The sequence below is a fragment of the Monopterus albus genome, unplaced genomic scaffold (genome assembly GCF_001952655.1).
Source record: "Monopterus albus unplaced genomic scaffold, M_albus_1.0 scaffold38.1, whole genome shotgun sequence".
Taxonomy (NCBI): domain Eukaryota; kingdom Metazoa; phylum Chordata; class Actinopteri; order Synbranchiformes; family Synbranchidae; genus Monopterus; species Monopterus albus.
In genome coordinates this window covers 4,679,061-4,693,673 of record NW_018127918.1, presented here as the reverse complement: position 1 = coordinate 4,693,673, position 14,613 = coordinate 4,679,061, and the positions used below count along the sequence as shown (strand labels likewise).

At 39.2% G+C, this 14,613-nt stretch overlaps 1 protein-coding gene across 4 annotated transcripts; it reads right to left on the bottom strand.

Annotated features, from left to right (window-relative positions):
* Positions 1 to 6,546: 6,546 nt before the first annotated feature.
* On the bottom strand, positions 6,547 to 14,003 carry LOC109959369 (solute carrier family 46 member 3). Of its 4 annotated transcripts, XM_020598655.1 has the most exons (7): positions 13,891 to 14,003; positions 13,503 to 13,551; positions 13,170 to 13,379; positions 10,888 to 11,770; positions 9,836 to 9,919; positions 9,474 to 9,630; positions 6,547 to 8,635 (listed from the first exon to the last, which is right to left on the bottom strand). In XM_020598655.1, exons 3-7 carry the CDS (start codon positions 13,356 to 13,358, stop codon positions 8,536 to 8,538), a joined length of 1,413 nt encoding a protein of 470 aa, XP_020454311.1. In that variant the 5' UTR covers positions 13,359 to 13,379; positions 13,503 to 13,551; positions 13,891 to 14,003; the 3' UTR covers positions 6,547 to 8,535. The 4 variants fall into 4 exon arrangements, with proteins under 4 accessions (XP_020454311.1, XP_020454310.1, XP_020454312.1 ...); XM_020598654.1 differs by lacking the exon at positions 13,503 to 13,551; XM_020598656.1 differs by lacking the exons at positions 13,503 to 13,551; positions 13,891 to 14,003 and having other exon boundaries at positions 10,888 to 11,730; positions 13,170 to 13,241.
* Positions 14,004 to 14,613: the final 610 nt, after the last annotated feature.

Below are 14,613 nucleotides of genomic sequence, written 5' to 3'. Positions count from 1 at the left end.
ATCTGGTACTGGTAAGATGATGGAGTCCACAGCCAAATAATTTGGGCCACATTAGTTCACTTTTTAAAATGGCAACACATGTAAACAACTGATGACCAGCCAGCTTCTTTCTGGACAACATATTTCACTGTAATTATAGGAAATCTCAAAAGATTTTTTCAAAGACATTTAGTCCAAATAAGGTTAAATCACATGCATTTATCTGGTTATCTCAGTGTTTATGATTAAGGACTTTATCCTGAGTGACTCATTTCCATTTTATTAGTGAGTATGGTGGAAGAAAAGAATTAAACGGCTTATGTGGCTTCACCCCCTAGAATGGCAGCTAGCATGTAACAGCTGCAATCCAAGAAACATCTTGGCAGGGGTTTTATGTTTCCAGGTGCAGGAAAGTCAAAAACACTTACAACGCCACCTTTTTTCTCATAAGGAAATAATAAGAAAATAATTATATTGTCTTCAAATGCAGCTTCAGAGGTTATGGGAATGAGTGAGGCAAACTGTCTGAGAGTGTAAATGTCTTTGTATGTAACCTTAAATGCATTGCAGCATAGGGCCAAGTCAGCAGTGGCAGGACCAGTGCAGGCCCTCATTATCTATTGTCACAATACTGTATATAGTCAAATTGTGCATTACTATTTATACATTTACAAACTTCAGTGTTGCAGCATAATGTTAGCCATTCATGGCTTTCCAAGTGATGGCCTCATATTTCTATGTCTCTGGAGGTTGAGAGGCATCTCCCTCACTGTCCTGTTGCCCTGCGTGTGTGTGTGTGTGTGTGTGTGTGTGTGTGTGTGTGTGTCAGCGGCCTGAGAGAGTATTTTTAAGCAGTTTTCTGACCATACTGGACGACTGACATAATGGTTTCCTCTGACTGAAACACCAGCTGTCATCTGTTTAGTTTGGCATCATCCTGACAAACTGAACAGAAAACGGGTGATCTCTTCCAGAATGACAGTCCCCTCCATCCATAGGGGATGAGTGGTCACTGAATAGTTTATGGATATGAAAATGATGTGAATAGTATGCTGTGGCCTTCGCAGTCAGCAGATCTCAACCCAGCTGAACACCTATACTGTACTATGTGAGATATTGGAGCTACAGTACAAATACCAATAACACCTACAGATTTCCAGGAAATCAGGCCACAAATAATTGTGTTGTGTGGTGTACACATATCATGTGCACATTTCAGGTTATCTACATATGCATTCATGTATAAGGACATGTGTTCTCTGTACTGTAAATGCATATGCTCATGGGATTGTGATAGTGATATTGCCAATGGCTGACATCAATCACTGACAGACAGTTCTGAGGCTTTTCCTGCTGGAAGGAAGAGGACCTGCCTTTGCAAATGCCTCTACAAGACTTTATTCACTCCAGGAGATTTCTGTCCCAGTCGTTCCTCAATGGCTCAAGGTCACTGCAGCCTCAGTCTGTCTGCAAGCTTTGGCTTCAAGAAATCATTTGTTATTGGAGATTAAGGAAGGACTGAGGGAGGAAGCCCTTGGGGGTGCAGGGACAATAAATTCACCCCAAACCCTAGTATCCCCTCCATCCTAACCCCAGCCCGTTTACTATCATCTACTAGTGTACCAAAACGGATAAAGACTTCCTCTCTCATGTTTGGGTTCACGATACATGAAATACTATCCATCTCACACAACGGCCTTTATTAAAACTTTGTCCAAATGTATCATTTGATTCTGTTGCTGAACATTCAGGGATTTGCTAATTCAGACATATTAAAGCAAAACAATAATATTTAAAGGGTCAGTGACAGGAGGTTTCCGGCCAGAAATTGTTGGTCGTGGAAGTTTTGACACAAGACTGATGGCGGATACAGGACTCGGAGAAATGTACCTCTTTATTATTGACAAACCCCATAAAACAATAATATGATCCCATAGACAAATATCGCTGTCCTCCCAAAATGTGCCAGAAAGTTCAGTTGCTGCCCAAAAATATTAACACATTGATGAGCCATTAGTTGCACTGCTTTAGGAAATTCCCTGGCCTTTTTAAAAACATGCAAATAAATAATTGAGTGCAGTTTTTTAAAATGTAAGTTATAGTGGGAACAGCAGGCCATAAACAGGGTATGGAGAGTACTGTACTGAGAAAGAGCCTAACAAATTATTGGTTTTGGCCTTTTCATGGGTTTTTTGAGAATAATAAAAACATAGATAAATGCCAGACTTATTCTTTAATATAGCACCAGCCATTTTCGATTTTATTCAAACATGTGTTCAGAGTCTGAAGGTCCTGGGCAATTGAATTTCCAGATATCTGTAACATAATAGTTTGATATATCCAGTGATGATTATACTGATTTTGAAATTTTTAGCAGAGTTTCCACTTCTGGGCCAAAATCAGAAACTTGATGCCTGTGAGCACTGTGAAAACCAAATTGTAATAAAAATGTTTCCTAACAGACCACTGAAAACTAGACGCAGCCAGCAGCAAGCTGTGAAACTGAGCTCATTGCAAAGAACAGAGGCATAGGATAGGTCAGAGGAAATCTGATAAATACTGATGTGAGTGTGTGTATTCACATCACTGCACATGTGTTTGCCAGTATGGCTAAACAGAAGGCTTACTGGCTCTGTGGTTCATGATGCTAGAGGGAAACTGGAAAGCTTCTGACATGACTAGAGCTACCTCTCTCTCCTAGTCAGTGTGTGCTTGTGTCTGTGTTTAAGAACACACCCCAACCAAATCCAATTAGTGTGAACCCACTTAAGACACATGTTGCTGTTAATATACCCAAAGAGACAATCAAGCCTTCACAGGGAAAACCAAGGCCAGAGAAATGACACTGGAGACCAAAAGGAAATCTGGACTTGTCAGTTGTAAGAAAAAATTATGACAAGGATAATACTGACAATAACTGTGTCAGGAGGAGCAGTAATGCTCACTGCAACCTTTCAGAAGTACAGCCGCTGAGTCTGGCTCATATATCTCTAGTCAAGCAGTCTTCTTTCCATTCCTCTCTTATTATCAGGCCCTGACATCTCCTCCATTCTGGGCAGCCAGCGGCTTAGTCTGACGCACTGAAGCAGAACCAGGCAGATGGAGAGCAGTATATTGATTGTCATGGTGACCTTTTCTTTATCACTGTTTCAGGGCTGTGGGGGGTTGGCATTCTGTAAGGCTTTGGCTCACCAGCAGCCTAGGCAAAAGACAGAAACACTGCCCACACAGATGACATTCATAGGTTGCTCATTCCAAATTATAATCACTGTGGTCTCAGTGGAATGGTACCTTCAGCTAACAACCACCTATGTAGGGATAGGCTGCTAATCAATAAAACTGACCGTGTTGATAGAAATTACTGTTTATGGTCATGGAAGGGAGGTGTGTATTGTGTTATTCTATTTTGTAACATAGAATTATGACAATAATTCCAATAGTGTGAGCACTTCGGCCACAATAATAGTTTGAAATGTTTATATAATCCTTAACAATTACCATTAGCACTATACTGTGACTGTATTATTTCTGGCAGTTTAAAAGGCTGTGACCTCATCCATCAGTTGTAATAATCACCCTTATTTGGCCAAGTATGTTACACACAATTGTTTCCGGTAGAGAACTGAGGCAGCCATCTGTGGCACCAACTCACATCAATGGCTCTAACCATCGGGGGCAACTTGGGGGTTCAGTGTCTTGCCCAAGGACACGTCGACATGTGGACTGGAGGGACTGTGATTTGAATCTCCAACCCTCCGGTTGGGAGACAACCGCTCTACCCACTGAACCACAGTCACTCCACATAGCTATACCAGATTCCTTTTTGATCTTTAATCGTTTAGGAATTTGATTATCAAAACGTATGGATTATTATATTTCATAAGCACTAAGCCATAATGTCATTTAATTAAATGACCACCAGAATTTTTTTGTACATTGCATTTTTCTAATAAAAGAGGGAAAACTGAAAGTAATAAAAGATCTGATAAGATAATTATTTAACTCAAACTGAAGCATTTTACTGTGTACCATAGCACCCATCTGTTAGTGGTGCTATAGTGTGAAGCCACTGAAGCAACTAAATGAAGATACTAGCCTTTGGTTGAGATTTTAGTGCAGAAAAAACAAACTGTTCATATGCAGAGAGCCGGAGGTGAACATATGCATAAACCACTTCTGGAGCCTGAGGCATGGTTAAGAGGATATTTGGAGATGGCGAAGGAAAAAGGGGTCTGTGTATGTGCCAATAACTGCAGTTGGAGATCTATATTTGAAACAGACCAGAAATGCCAGTCCATACTTTTAAGTGAAGTGGTGAAGAGAAAATAAGGAGAATGTAGAGGAAGGAAGTAATAGAACCGACAGGGCAATAGACATTATTGACAGTGAAGGTTGGGAAAGGACATCTGTGGATGGAGTGGGTAACCCCATGGAGCCATAGAATCCAGATGGGACAGAAACAGGTAGAAAAATGTATTGATTTCTATAATGATAATGGATAAATGAAGAGAGAAACACATGCAGTTGGAATGAGGAGAAATGTGAAAATCCAAAAAGTGATGTCAAGTTTTAGTTTTATCAATAAGTGATTATAAACCTTCAGAGAAAAATCAGAGCAGGGAATGGCAGGAATTACAGGTCAGGGACAGAGCTCTTGGACTTCTGACAAACATCCAGCTAAGTACACATATTCATCCTCACAAAGCCTACAACACAAGAATACGCAAAGATAGCAGGAGGGGAGCAATGAATGATCAGAGCATCCAAAAGAAAACACCAACACACACATCATCCACAGCACATGGCTGGCCTGCCAGCACAGCAGTGTGACCTTTGTAGAAGGAAAAAGGGGTGGAAGAGAAAGGAAAAGATGAATGACCCCCAGCTGTTGGTTTAGATGACAATAGTAGAACAGACGGTCCTGGCCACATCTCTCAAAAAATTAAGCAATCAGCATGTAAATATATCTTTAAAAAAATGAAATGTTCTGCTTGCATTTAAAAATATTCCATGTAACTGTCTGTCTTAAACTGTAGTTAAAGGCCTGTGCCATGGGGCCTGTTTACTATTAGAAAACTGAGTTAAAATAAATATGTAGTAGATCCTAATGTGATCAACTCATACTCAGATAATCAAATCACTCCAGACTGGGAAGCCCCTCTGTTTCTCCCTGAACTTCAGTCACACAAACCACTTCAAATAGGTTTTTATATTATGGTGAATTATCTCCTCCTGGAGAGCAGAGGACTGAGATAAAGAGAGCTCTGTTAGCAACTTACTGGCTCAACATCAGTGGTGATGTGATGTGGTACGGTGCAGATAATCGCAACACTGATTCAACTAGTATGAAAAGCCAGAAACCAAAGACCTTCAATCCCCTGCCTTCACGCTCAACTGTGGTCCGTCAAACTTTCCTTTAATCCTTAACAACCCTATGCATGCCAGACATACATAAGCCACCAACATCGCCATCTTCCCCAGAGCTCCTTACCCCTGGGAAAACCATCTCCTTGCTTGCAAACTGTCGTCACTACTCACCACACCCCGGTCTCTAATTTAACCAGAAACCTCATGTTTGGTGCCAGCCAAGCCCGGCCTCAGATGGTTCCTTGTGCAACCTCCAGCCCTGAGCTTAATTCAAACTTCATCTCAGCATTACCTTACAATCAAGCTGCAGTCACAGTTTTCAACACTTGAGGATGGGTATCAAATAACTGCACCACTCAGACATTATTTGGGTTGCAGTGAATGAAGCCAATTCAAACTGATGTGCTTTGTATACATAAAACTAAAAAAAGAAAAAAAAATTGCACACTTTCAGTGGCATGTTTCTACTTCAACAGCGTTCAGAAGCAACAAGATTTTTTTTGCCTTAAGTGCAAGGCCGTCTGCTATATACAGTATGTTCACACTGAACCAGCATGTTAGACAAGCATATTCAAGCTGTTTGTCTTGTGTGTTTACTTTTTTCACAGCTAATTTCTGCCCGTTCCATTGTCCGACACAGCTCTCAACACAGTTTAACAGATAAAATCCATGTGTAGATGAAACACCTAGACAGATCCAATTTAAAGTTTAGTTGGTAGCTTCACCCTGTGATGCAGAAGGTTTAATCTAATTTTATGTGGCATATTCAGTGTATGACTTGTATTGCATCATCACCATCTCATTCACCTTTTGTGGTGGGAGACACTGTTTACAAGGTTTTCTACTCCCACACCAATCTGCTGGTCCAGTGGATTGGTGTGGGAGCAGCCATGCGATCTAATAGGATCCTCCACTGGGATTTCTGATATTCATTCATCATCCATAACAGACACATAGTCTGCATGCTTACAGAGACAGAGTGAGTCTAAGAAGAATCCTTGAATGTACACACAAAACAACCCCTATAGGACAAAGACAGGAGGTGGGGGCTTTTGGAAAATTCAGTATGGGAACATCAAATAAAATAACTGTTATCTGAGTAACTGCGTTGGAGCTGAAGTGTTGGGAGCATGCATTAATGAAACAGGGCCAGTCACACAATTTTTTTCACATTCATTTTAATCAAAAGGAATTGGTCACAACATAATGCCCGGTTATTAACCGCTCTAGGCAAATTATATTCAACTCAGAAATGGCACTTTTCTTACACTGGGGCCCAGACAGGTTATCAGACAATTAAATAAACTCTGGCCATACTGACAACATAACGTTTGTTATAGCTGACTGCTGTGTCATCAGTACTCGATTTGTACCCCAGGAAAAAGGCAGAGTAGGTCACTAATGTAGGAGATTTACACTAACAGGAAAACATTTGGGACTTCTTAGGAATTTCACAATTTAAAAGACTATAAAGGACATAAAGGATGATTTTTAGAATACACCTTAACACTAGTGATATACAGTGCCTGTTTGCTTGGCTCAAGAGTGACACAGAGTGGTCAATGCACAAAATGCAACATCACTTAAGCAGTTCTGTTCGCAACCTGCTTGGAAATTTGAAACACATTATTATTTCCTTTGAACAGAGGCTTATTAAAACATAATATTACTGTCAAAGCCTAAGAACAGCCTAAGAAACAAACAACTCTAATGCTCTAAAGCATTTGACAAATTGATGTGAAATGTTTTAGAGAGAGACATCCTCCCAAAATAGTATGTAGGATTTCATTCATTGCATAAAAGTATATATTTTCTTGCTGATGACAGGTGAATCTGTGACCAGAGAAAAAGTTGAATCACTAAAATGTGGAAGTGGATGTAGCCACTGCAGTGTATATTATTGATATGCGGGTGGTCGTGTCTATCTGAGTCTCTACAAAAACACCTTTATTTGCTGTTGTATTTTCTTCCCTTTTGGATGGCTGACAAGGATTTCAGATTCAAAACTAATCAAACCGGTTAATAATTATTTCATTTGCCAAAGGTGTTCTTCTTCTTTATGTTTACATTCCAAATCCAACATTAGACATGATAACAAGGTGACTAGCTAGTAACTTAGCTGACTGGATGTCTAATTTGTGAGAAAGCTTTCCATCACCACAAAGTTACCACTGTTTAAGACAAGAGATCAAGCTCCATTAGTGCTGGTTTTTAGTAAGCAACAGGAAGACACATCCATACAAACCTAAAGTGCAGAATATTCTTCACCAACATTGGTCTTTTCTGGGACTGACTAGATTCTCCTAAAAAATAATCTCACTTTTCATTTGTACTTACACAAAGTTATACACATAATTGAACAAAATAGAACAAATAACAGGAAAAAAATTAACAACTACATAAAAAATTTACATTTGATTTGTTAAATTATTTGCACTTTTATGATAAACTCCATAAAATACACAACAGTGTTTCCAAAGGGAGTCTATTTCTATGATACACCATTTGGACTTGACTCACAAAGCAACACTAAACTATGTGGTTTACCATCTCTGTGCTAGAAAAAAAAATCTCTCTCTCTCCACCATACCCTCCAAAACAAACAAACAAACAAACAAACAAACAAACCTCAATGGAACCATACTGAAAGTCCACCCTGTTTCATTCTTAATGTGGAATTTAGTGAATAAAATGCATCTAAAATGTAGATATGTTTAAAAAAATATAAGAAACTTTATATATTCAAAACGATTTGTGCTGCATTGCATAATATTTCTGCAACTGATCATCTTTTTAAAGATTACCATTACATTAAAAAGGAGAGACAGACACAAAAGTTCATGACCTGTTCATGACCTGTTAGATTTGACACGTACCACTCAATATCGATTCTCTGAATGGTTCCTACGTCGTATCCTATTCATGGTGTCACTTTGGTATGCACCTTATCTAACAATGTTCTGTGAGAGCTGGTTTGCCTAACACTCTGTTGTATCTATATGCTTTTTAAATTCTATGGCACAAAAGACCCACTGCAACAAAACCTAAGCATGACTCAGTAACCTGCATTATTAACTTATAAAATTAAAAACAATAGTCACTGGGCTACATTTGGAAAGAATATCTTAGAAAAAATGACTGAAGAAAAGATGCCCAACGTGTTGGTGAGGTTTCAGCACTCCTTAAAGCTCATGTAAGAGGAGAACTGCTGTCATTCTGATTAACAGCAGAATCCTGTTCTGGCTTTCTGTCCTCTCTGGTAACATCCACTCCTATCAGAGCCAACACCCTAAAGCAGAGGGAAAGAAACACAGGCATAAGAGTATCATGTGGCTCAAACTGTACACATGCACCTCAGTTGTGTTAATTCATATTGATGTTGTTAATTTCATTTGGCAATTGGAGTACTGAACACACAGTAAATGAATTTACAAGGTACTCAATAACAGTAGAAACATGTTTTGTTACTACAAATGGGATAGTGATCTTAAAAATAGCAGCAACACACAGGTTTTAGATTAAAACCGCATCACCAACTTGCTTATATGGAATTCAACTAACTTGTCATTTTAACAATTTATTGAAGTGGCAAAGTTCAAAATGTAGATATTCATGCTGGCCAGAGGTTGCTGAACCAGTTGGATTGTTGTTCTATAATTACCCACTATGAAACAGAAGAAGCAGTGCATGTGAGGGATTAACTCAAGGAGTTTTGTTTCATGCTATACCACCCCAAGACTGAGTCAGCAGCTCTACTTTGTCAAGTCAGTGTAACTAAACAAACATAAGAAACTGTGTACCACAGGCAACTATCCTTTTAGTTTTGCCACTGCTACATAACAGAACATCAAAGCTGATGTTGTAGAGTCAAAATATGAGTTAAGGATATAATCAACCTTTCAGAGATTTAAATCTCTGAAGTATGCAAGTATGAAGAGGGAAACTGGTTGTGAGGGAAGTTGGAGGCATTGAACGCATGAATGAGGAACTAAGAGTTGTTATCTGAGAGCCTAAATCAAGCGAAGTGTTTCTCTTGCTATTTAAGCAAAACTGGCATTGACGCAGCAGAAAAAGATGCAATGCAACTTAAACCACAGAGTATAACATTAACAACATGATGAACTTACCCTAGGATGCACAAAGGGATCACACAAAGTCCTGCAGACAACAGGAAGACAAAGCCAGGGTACCAGTGCAACGTAGCAGCATAGACACTGTTGAAGACTGCAGGCGATGAACTGTTAATTAAACTCTCAAAAAAGGAAATACAGGCAAACAGGGCTCCTAGGAGAGAAGAAAAAACAATTTTTAGACAACATCTGACAACTACAATCAGTTTCAAGATTCCCCTTTGCTTCAATGAACAGAAACCTGGAGCACTTTGTTTTCAAGTGCACCATGATGTTGCTGGGACAGGCCACTCTTCAATTTACTCTACAAACACACAGACATGGTACTATGGCTCATGGAAAGCCCCAAACCCACTCACCCTGCTCAGACTTTGAGATGATCTTTGACATCATTGAGCGCATAACAGGAAAAGGCATGACGGCCAGAAGCATTGGCACCCTCACTGCAGTAAACAAATGACACAAGGTAGACAGGTAACCACACTGAATTTTAAAATACACACATCAAAATAAAAATAAAAAAGTGTTGCTTAAGTTTATTTTTGTACAAAGGTGTGCAGAACGTCATCAAACGAATAGGTTTAACTTCTCTCACTTGGATTCTAATGATAATTAAAATAAGTGTTTTGAATTGGAACAGTACTTGGGCTGTGACTGATGACCTTTCACAAGCCCACCAGAACACAAGTACAGAGAAGAATGTAGAAAGGCCAACCGTAACTTATCATAATTATATTGTCTTAACTGATTATGAAGCAATAAACTAATAAAATTCACAAGATACTACTGTATAACATTTATACACATTGGAAATGTGATAGTAAAAGTAGGATCTGTCAATCAGTTATCTGTGTGACAGGTCTGGTTTATGTTACTCTTCTGTAAACCACTTTATATTATTTTCTGCACCTTAATTGTGCCTTATTCTTAAACAGATATGCCTGTTGTTTTACAATTACTTATTTTAAGTAGAGCACACCGAGCTACATGTAATAGTGTATATTGGAAAAGGTACATAACCAGAGATGCTAACATATTTTTCCATATACAGTATGACAGCTGGTAACACTGAGGCATGTTAGTTAGCTATTAAACAGGGTTTAAAGGCCACAAATCCTGAACATTATTTCACAACACAATTTCCAATAGCTGACAGAGGAGAAGGTGAAACTGATAACTCTCTAATGTTCTCGTCAAACTGTTGAAGTTTATTGAACTTATATAAACATAGGGCAAGAATAACTTTAACAAATGCAGGTTTTATGCATATAACCTGTTTGTGCTATATCTGACCTTGTAAACAATTGCTAGACAAGGCCTTGGTGGTTTATTTACACTAAAAATGGGGTTCAGAACTGCTGTACACTGTTGGTATAAGTAACATTGTAGTTGTGAATATGTTTTTTCTCACCTATAAACATCAGTAAAGTGGTCTTAGCAAACGCTGCCAAGACCATGCCAGAGAAAACAGATAGGATCCCCATCAGGATAATGAACAGCTGTGGTACACCGCAGTACATGAACACTGACACTCCCACAAAACTGGTCAGGAACACAGCAGTGGACAGTGCTGCGCCATAGCCAATCAAAATCTCAGTCCAGCACAGCGGTTCATTGAGCTCATATAGTGTCATCAAGGAGATCCCACCCACATAGGCGAAGGAGGTGGTGAAGAATATGAGCATCAGGAGAACCAAAACAATTTTACACTTGTGACTAGCCCCTGCAAACATATAGTAGACCCCGGTGATCATCTGTTTCAGTGCTGAGCGCTGAGTAGACCCATCTAGAACAATGGCACCAGGGGGAGGCGTCCTCACAGTCTCTTCTAGGATGAAGATTGCATAGACTAGGATCAAGCACTGACACAACACAGAGGTTAGGAAAGGCCAGTTAAAACCTGCAGCTCTCAGGAAGTAGCCTGTTGATACTGAAGCTACTCCGGACAAAAGGCCAATCATCATGTCCACTCCAGCCATGCGCAGTGTCTTCTGACGACCATCCTCACACAAGTCTGCAATGTAGGCAAAACAGCCCCCGAAAAATGTACTGAAGCCACCAAACAGGGAACTGAGAAATGAGGAGCCTATTAACAGGTAAATGCTGAGCTCAAAGTAGGATACTGTCAGGAGGGCTGATGTGTAGATCAACATGCCTATCAAAGGCATGATGATAGTGATCTTGCGTCCTCCCCGGTCACTATAGCCCACGAGCATGAGAGTGACAACCAAAGATGGGATTATGGAGAAGAGCTCTATATAAAGGAAGAAGAGAGATGACTGTCTTTGTACCTCCTGGAAACACAGAAAGAGGGAGCATGGTTAAGACAATGAATCATGTATAGGGATGTCCAAACCTAAAGAGTGGACTGACACAGGGCTGTCTGGGTTCAAATGAAACAGTGCATCGAAGAGTGATAGTGAATCCAATATCATGAAACCAACAATGAAAGGCTTTGATTTTTGCATTTTCTAAACATTTTAAGTGAAGTGTCCTTATTCAAGGCCAAAAGGGAACAAAGCTTTTCTACAGTGCAACAGGTGCAGTAGTGAAATCAGTATGTTTGGTCTCACTTCTCTGCCCGGTTTCATTCTTCTTCTATAAATATATGTTGAAAATAAAATGTTACTGATATGTTTTTCAGAAGAATATTTCTAATAAATCCTTAAGTGTAGCAACACTGCAGACATAATTTCTATTAATTAAAAAGGGTTTGTGCTCTAACATTTAAATTCCTTTAATAAGGTTAGCTCTTTAGCAAATGTGGTGCTATTACAGTCTGTCAGTGTCTATTGGATCTGAGGACATTAAACTCTGGTCACAGGTTTGATGCAATAGCTGAATAGTTTTTTTTAGGATCCAAAAAGGTTAAGAAGGAAAGTTTATACTGTGTGATGACAGGAAGGGTTTAACACAGACACACATAGTTGCTGAGATATAAACTGTATAGAGTATAGAGCATTATTGTCTGTTTATCTGCAGGTTTCTTTACCTGGCAATCTTCTGTCAGTAAAACATTTATTTTTACAAGCACTAAGAAGTCATAACACAGCTATAATTAAGGGCTAGTCTGTGTAAAAATCTGTCCAGAAATAGTTGTCTAAAAATATTAAACATATCAATGTTATTACAAAATTGCAATACTTATTATAATGAAAATAAGCATAAGCATAAACTTTATGCTTATGCATAAAGTAGGATACTGTCAGGAGGGCTGATGTGTAGATCAACATTTAAACCCCTTTAATAAGGTTAGCTCTTTAGCAAATGTGTTGCTATTACAGTCTGTCAGTGTCTATTGGATCTGAGGACATTAAACTCTGGTCACAGGTTTGATGCAATAGCTGAATAGTTTTTTTTAGGATCAAAAAAGGTCAAGTATTATCAAAAATACAAGGAATTTGACTCCAGCCCGATGCCCCCCAAAGTGCACAGCAATAAACGCAAAATATGTACAAGTTAAAAATCACAAGTTCAAAAAGCAAACATAGACTAGCTGTTCAACAGACCGGCAGAAGAAACTGCCTCTGTGTCAGAAGTGGATACTGGAAAAGTTTAAAATAATTAGGCTACACAAATGCTTGGCATGTTTTAAATGGAAGAAAAGAAAAAAAATTCTTGTAACTAAGAATACTCCTTAAGCCTTTTTTACATAAATGCCTGCATTTTTACATCCAGTGGTTAATGACTAACCTCAAAGTAGTTGGATTGGTTGCTGCTGCTGTTTGTCACACATTTGGAGATGTCAGAAATGGAATTGGTAGTGTTTGTCAGCTCTTTCCAGAGCCTCTGGTACACATACTGCTGCACCAGAGGGTAGATGAGAAAGGCAGAGAAAGAGTACAGGGCCACCACAGGTTCCACAAGGAAGAGACCCTTCATTTTGATGGGTTGCAATTTCCCCTGAAAAAGACATGACAAGAATACATGAACACAGACAGGATAAAAAGACAGGTTAAATGTATATGTTTGAGAAGATATGAGCTGGTTCTTTGAAGTATATAGCATTATTTAAATAATACTGACATAATTGTTGTCTATTGAACAGCTAACACGTCAGCAGCATTCAGGTAGCCTATAATGGACAAACACATTACACAATACTCCTCTTTAAATAGTATAGCATGTCCGAAGTGATGACATAGGTTCTGCCTGCAAGTACAGGTACTACATTTAACTGCCTTATGAAGCTCATCGAGGGAGCTGTCTTCGATACAAAATTATCTGACAGACTGAAACAAAGTGCAATATGATAATAACCTGTCGTTTATGAATGTTGTTTGTGAATACACTATGCTGGAAGACCAGATGGGTCAGGTCAATAATATTTTTAGATAATGGAAGCCTTCAACAGCTTAGCCTTTACCTTATTTTCATACAGTATATTGACAAGGACATACAGCATAACACATACCTTTTTAAAAAGTCCTTCGGTTCATGTTTTAATCAATAAATTAGTACCCGAAATATAATCTGTTTACGGTACCGGGAAGAACTCTTCTTTTATACAGACGTATACACCCCATATTTTCGACGGCATGACGTCGCTCCTAAAGTGCCAAGGCCCCGCCCCTCACCATGTACCTCTGTACAACAATTTGTCAGGACATGCGTGTATTCGAACTGGAAACTGTCAATCATGATTAAAACCGGAAGAAAAGATGGTATGATCTTGGGAATGTTTTTTTTTATTGAATATTAATATTGTAGCGTCCCGCAGGACACAAGGAAGACAACCTTGAGTGCCGACGAATAGTCGCTTTTTTATTAACTCCACACAACCGGTTACTGTTGGCCGTAACCACGCCAAAACAAAAAACAACAGCCCAACAACAATAAGAAAGAAAAACAGCCTGCTAACACCCTCTGTAGCTCCAAATCTACCATACTGTATAGTAGGCAGTAGTAGGCGAGGCGAGTAGTACGTCCGAATCTCATTCATACTACCAGGCTTCATACTATACAGTACCTACTGTTTTAACGGTCAGTAAGTAGGTACTTCATCTCTTTCAGTACGTACTGTCACAGTATGCGGTTTCGGACGCAGCCCCTCTGTAGCTCAAATCCCCACAATTCACTCCCTCCCGCTCTCACACGTTTTAACCCCTGAAGCTCCACACCCATCAAGGAACCATAA

Excerpts from the sequence above, each read along its gene's own strand:
- LOC109959369 (XM_020598655.1), bottom strand. The coding sequence starts at position 13,358 with ATGAAGGGTCTCTTCCTTGTGGAACCTGTGGTGGCCCTGTACTCTTTC. Across the intron at positions 9,920-10,887 it reads CACTTTACTGATGTTTATAG|TGAGGGTGCCAATGCTTCTG; the intron begins GTGAGAAAAAAC and ends TGTTTACTGCAG. Across the intron at positions 9,631-9,835 it reads CATCTCAAAGTCTGAGCAGG|GAGCCCTGTTTGCCTGTATT; the intron begins GTGAGTGGGTTT and ends CTTCTCTCCTAG.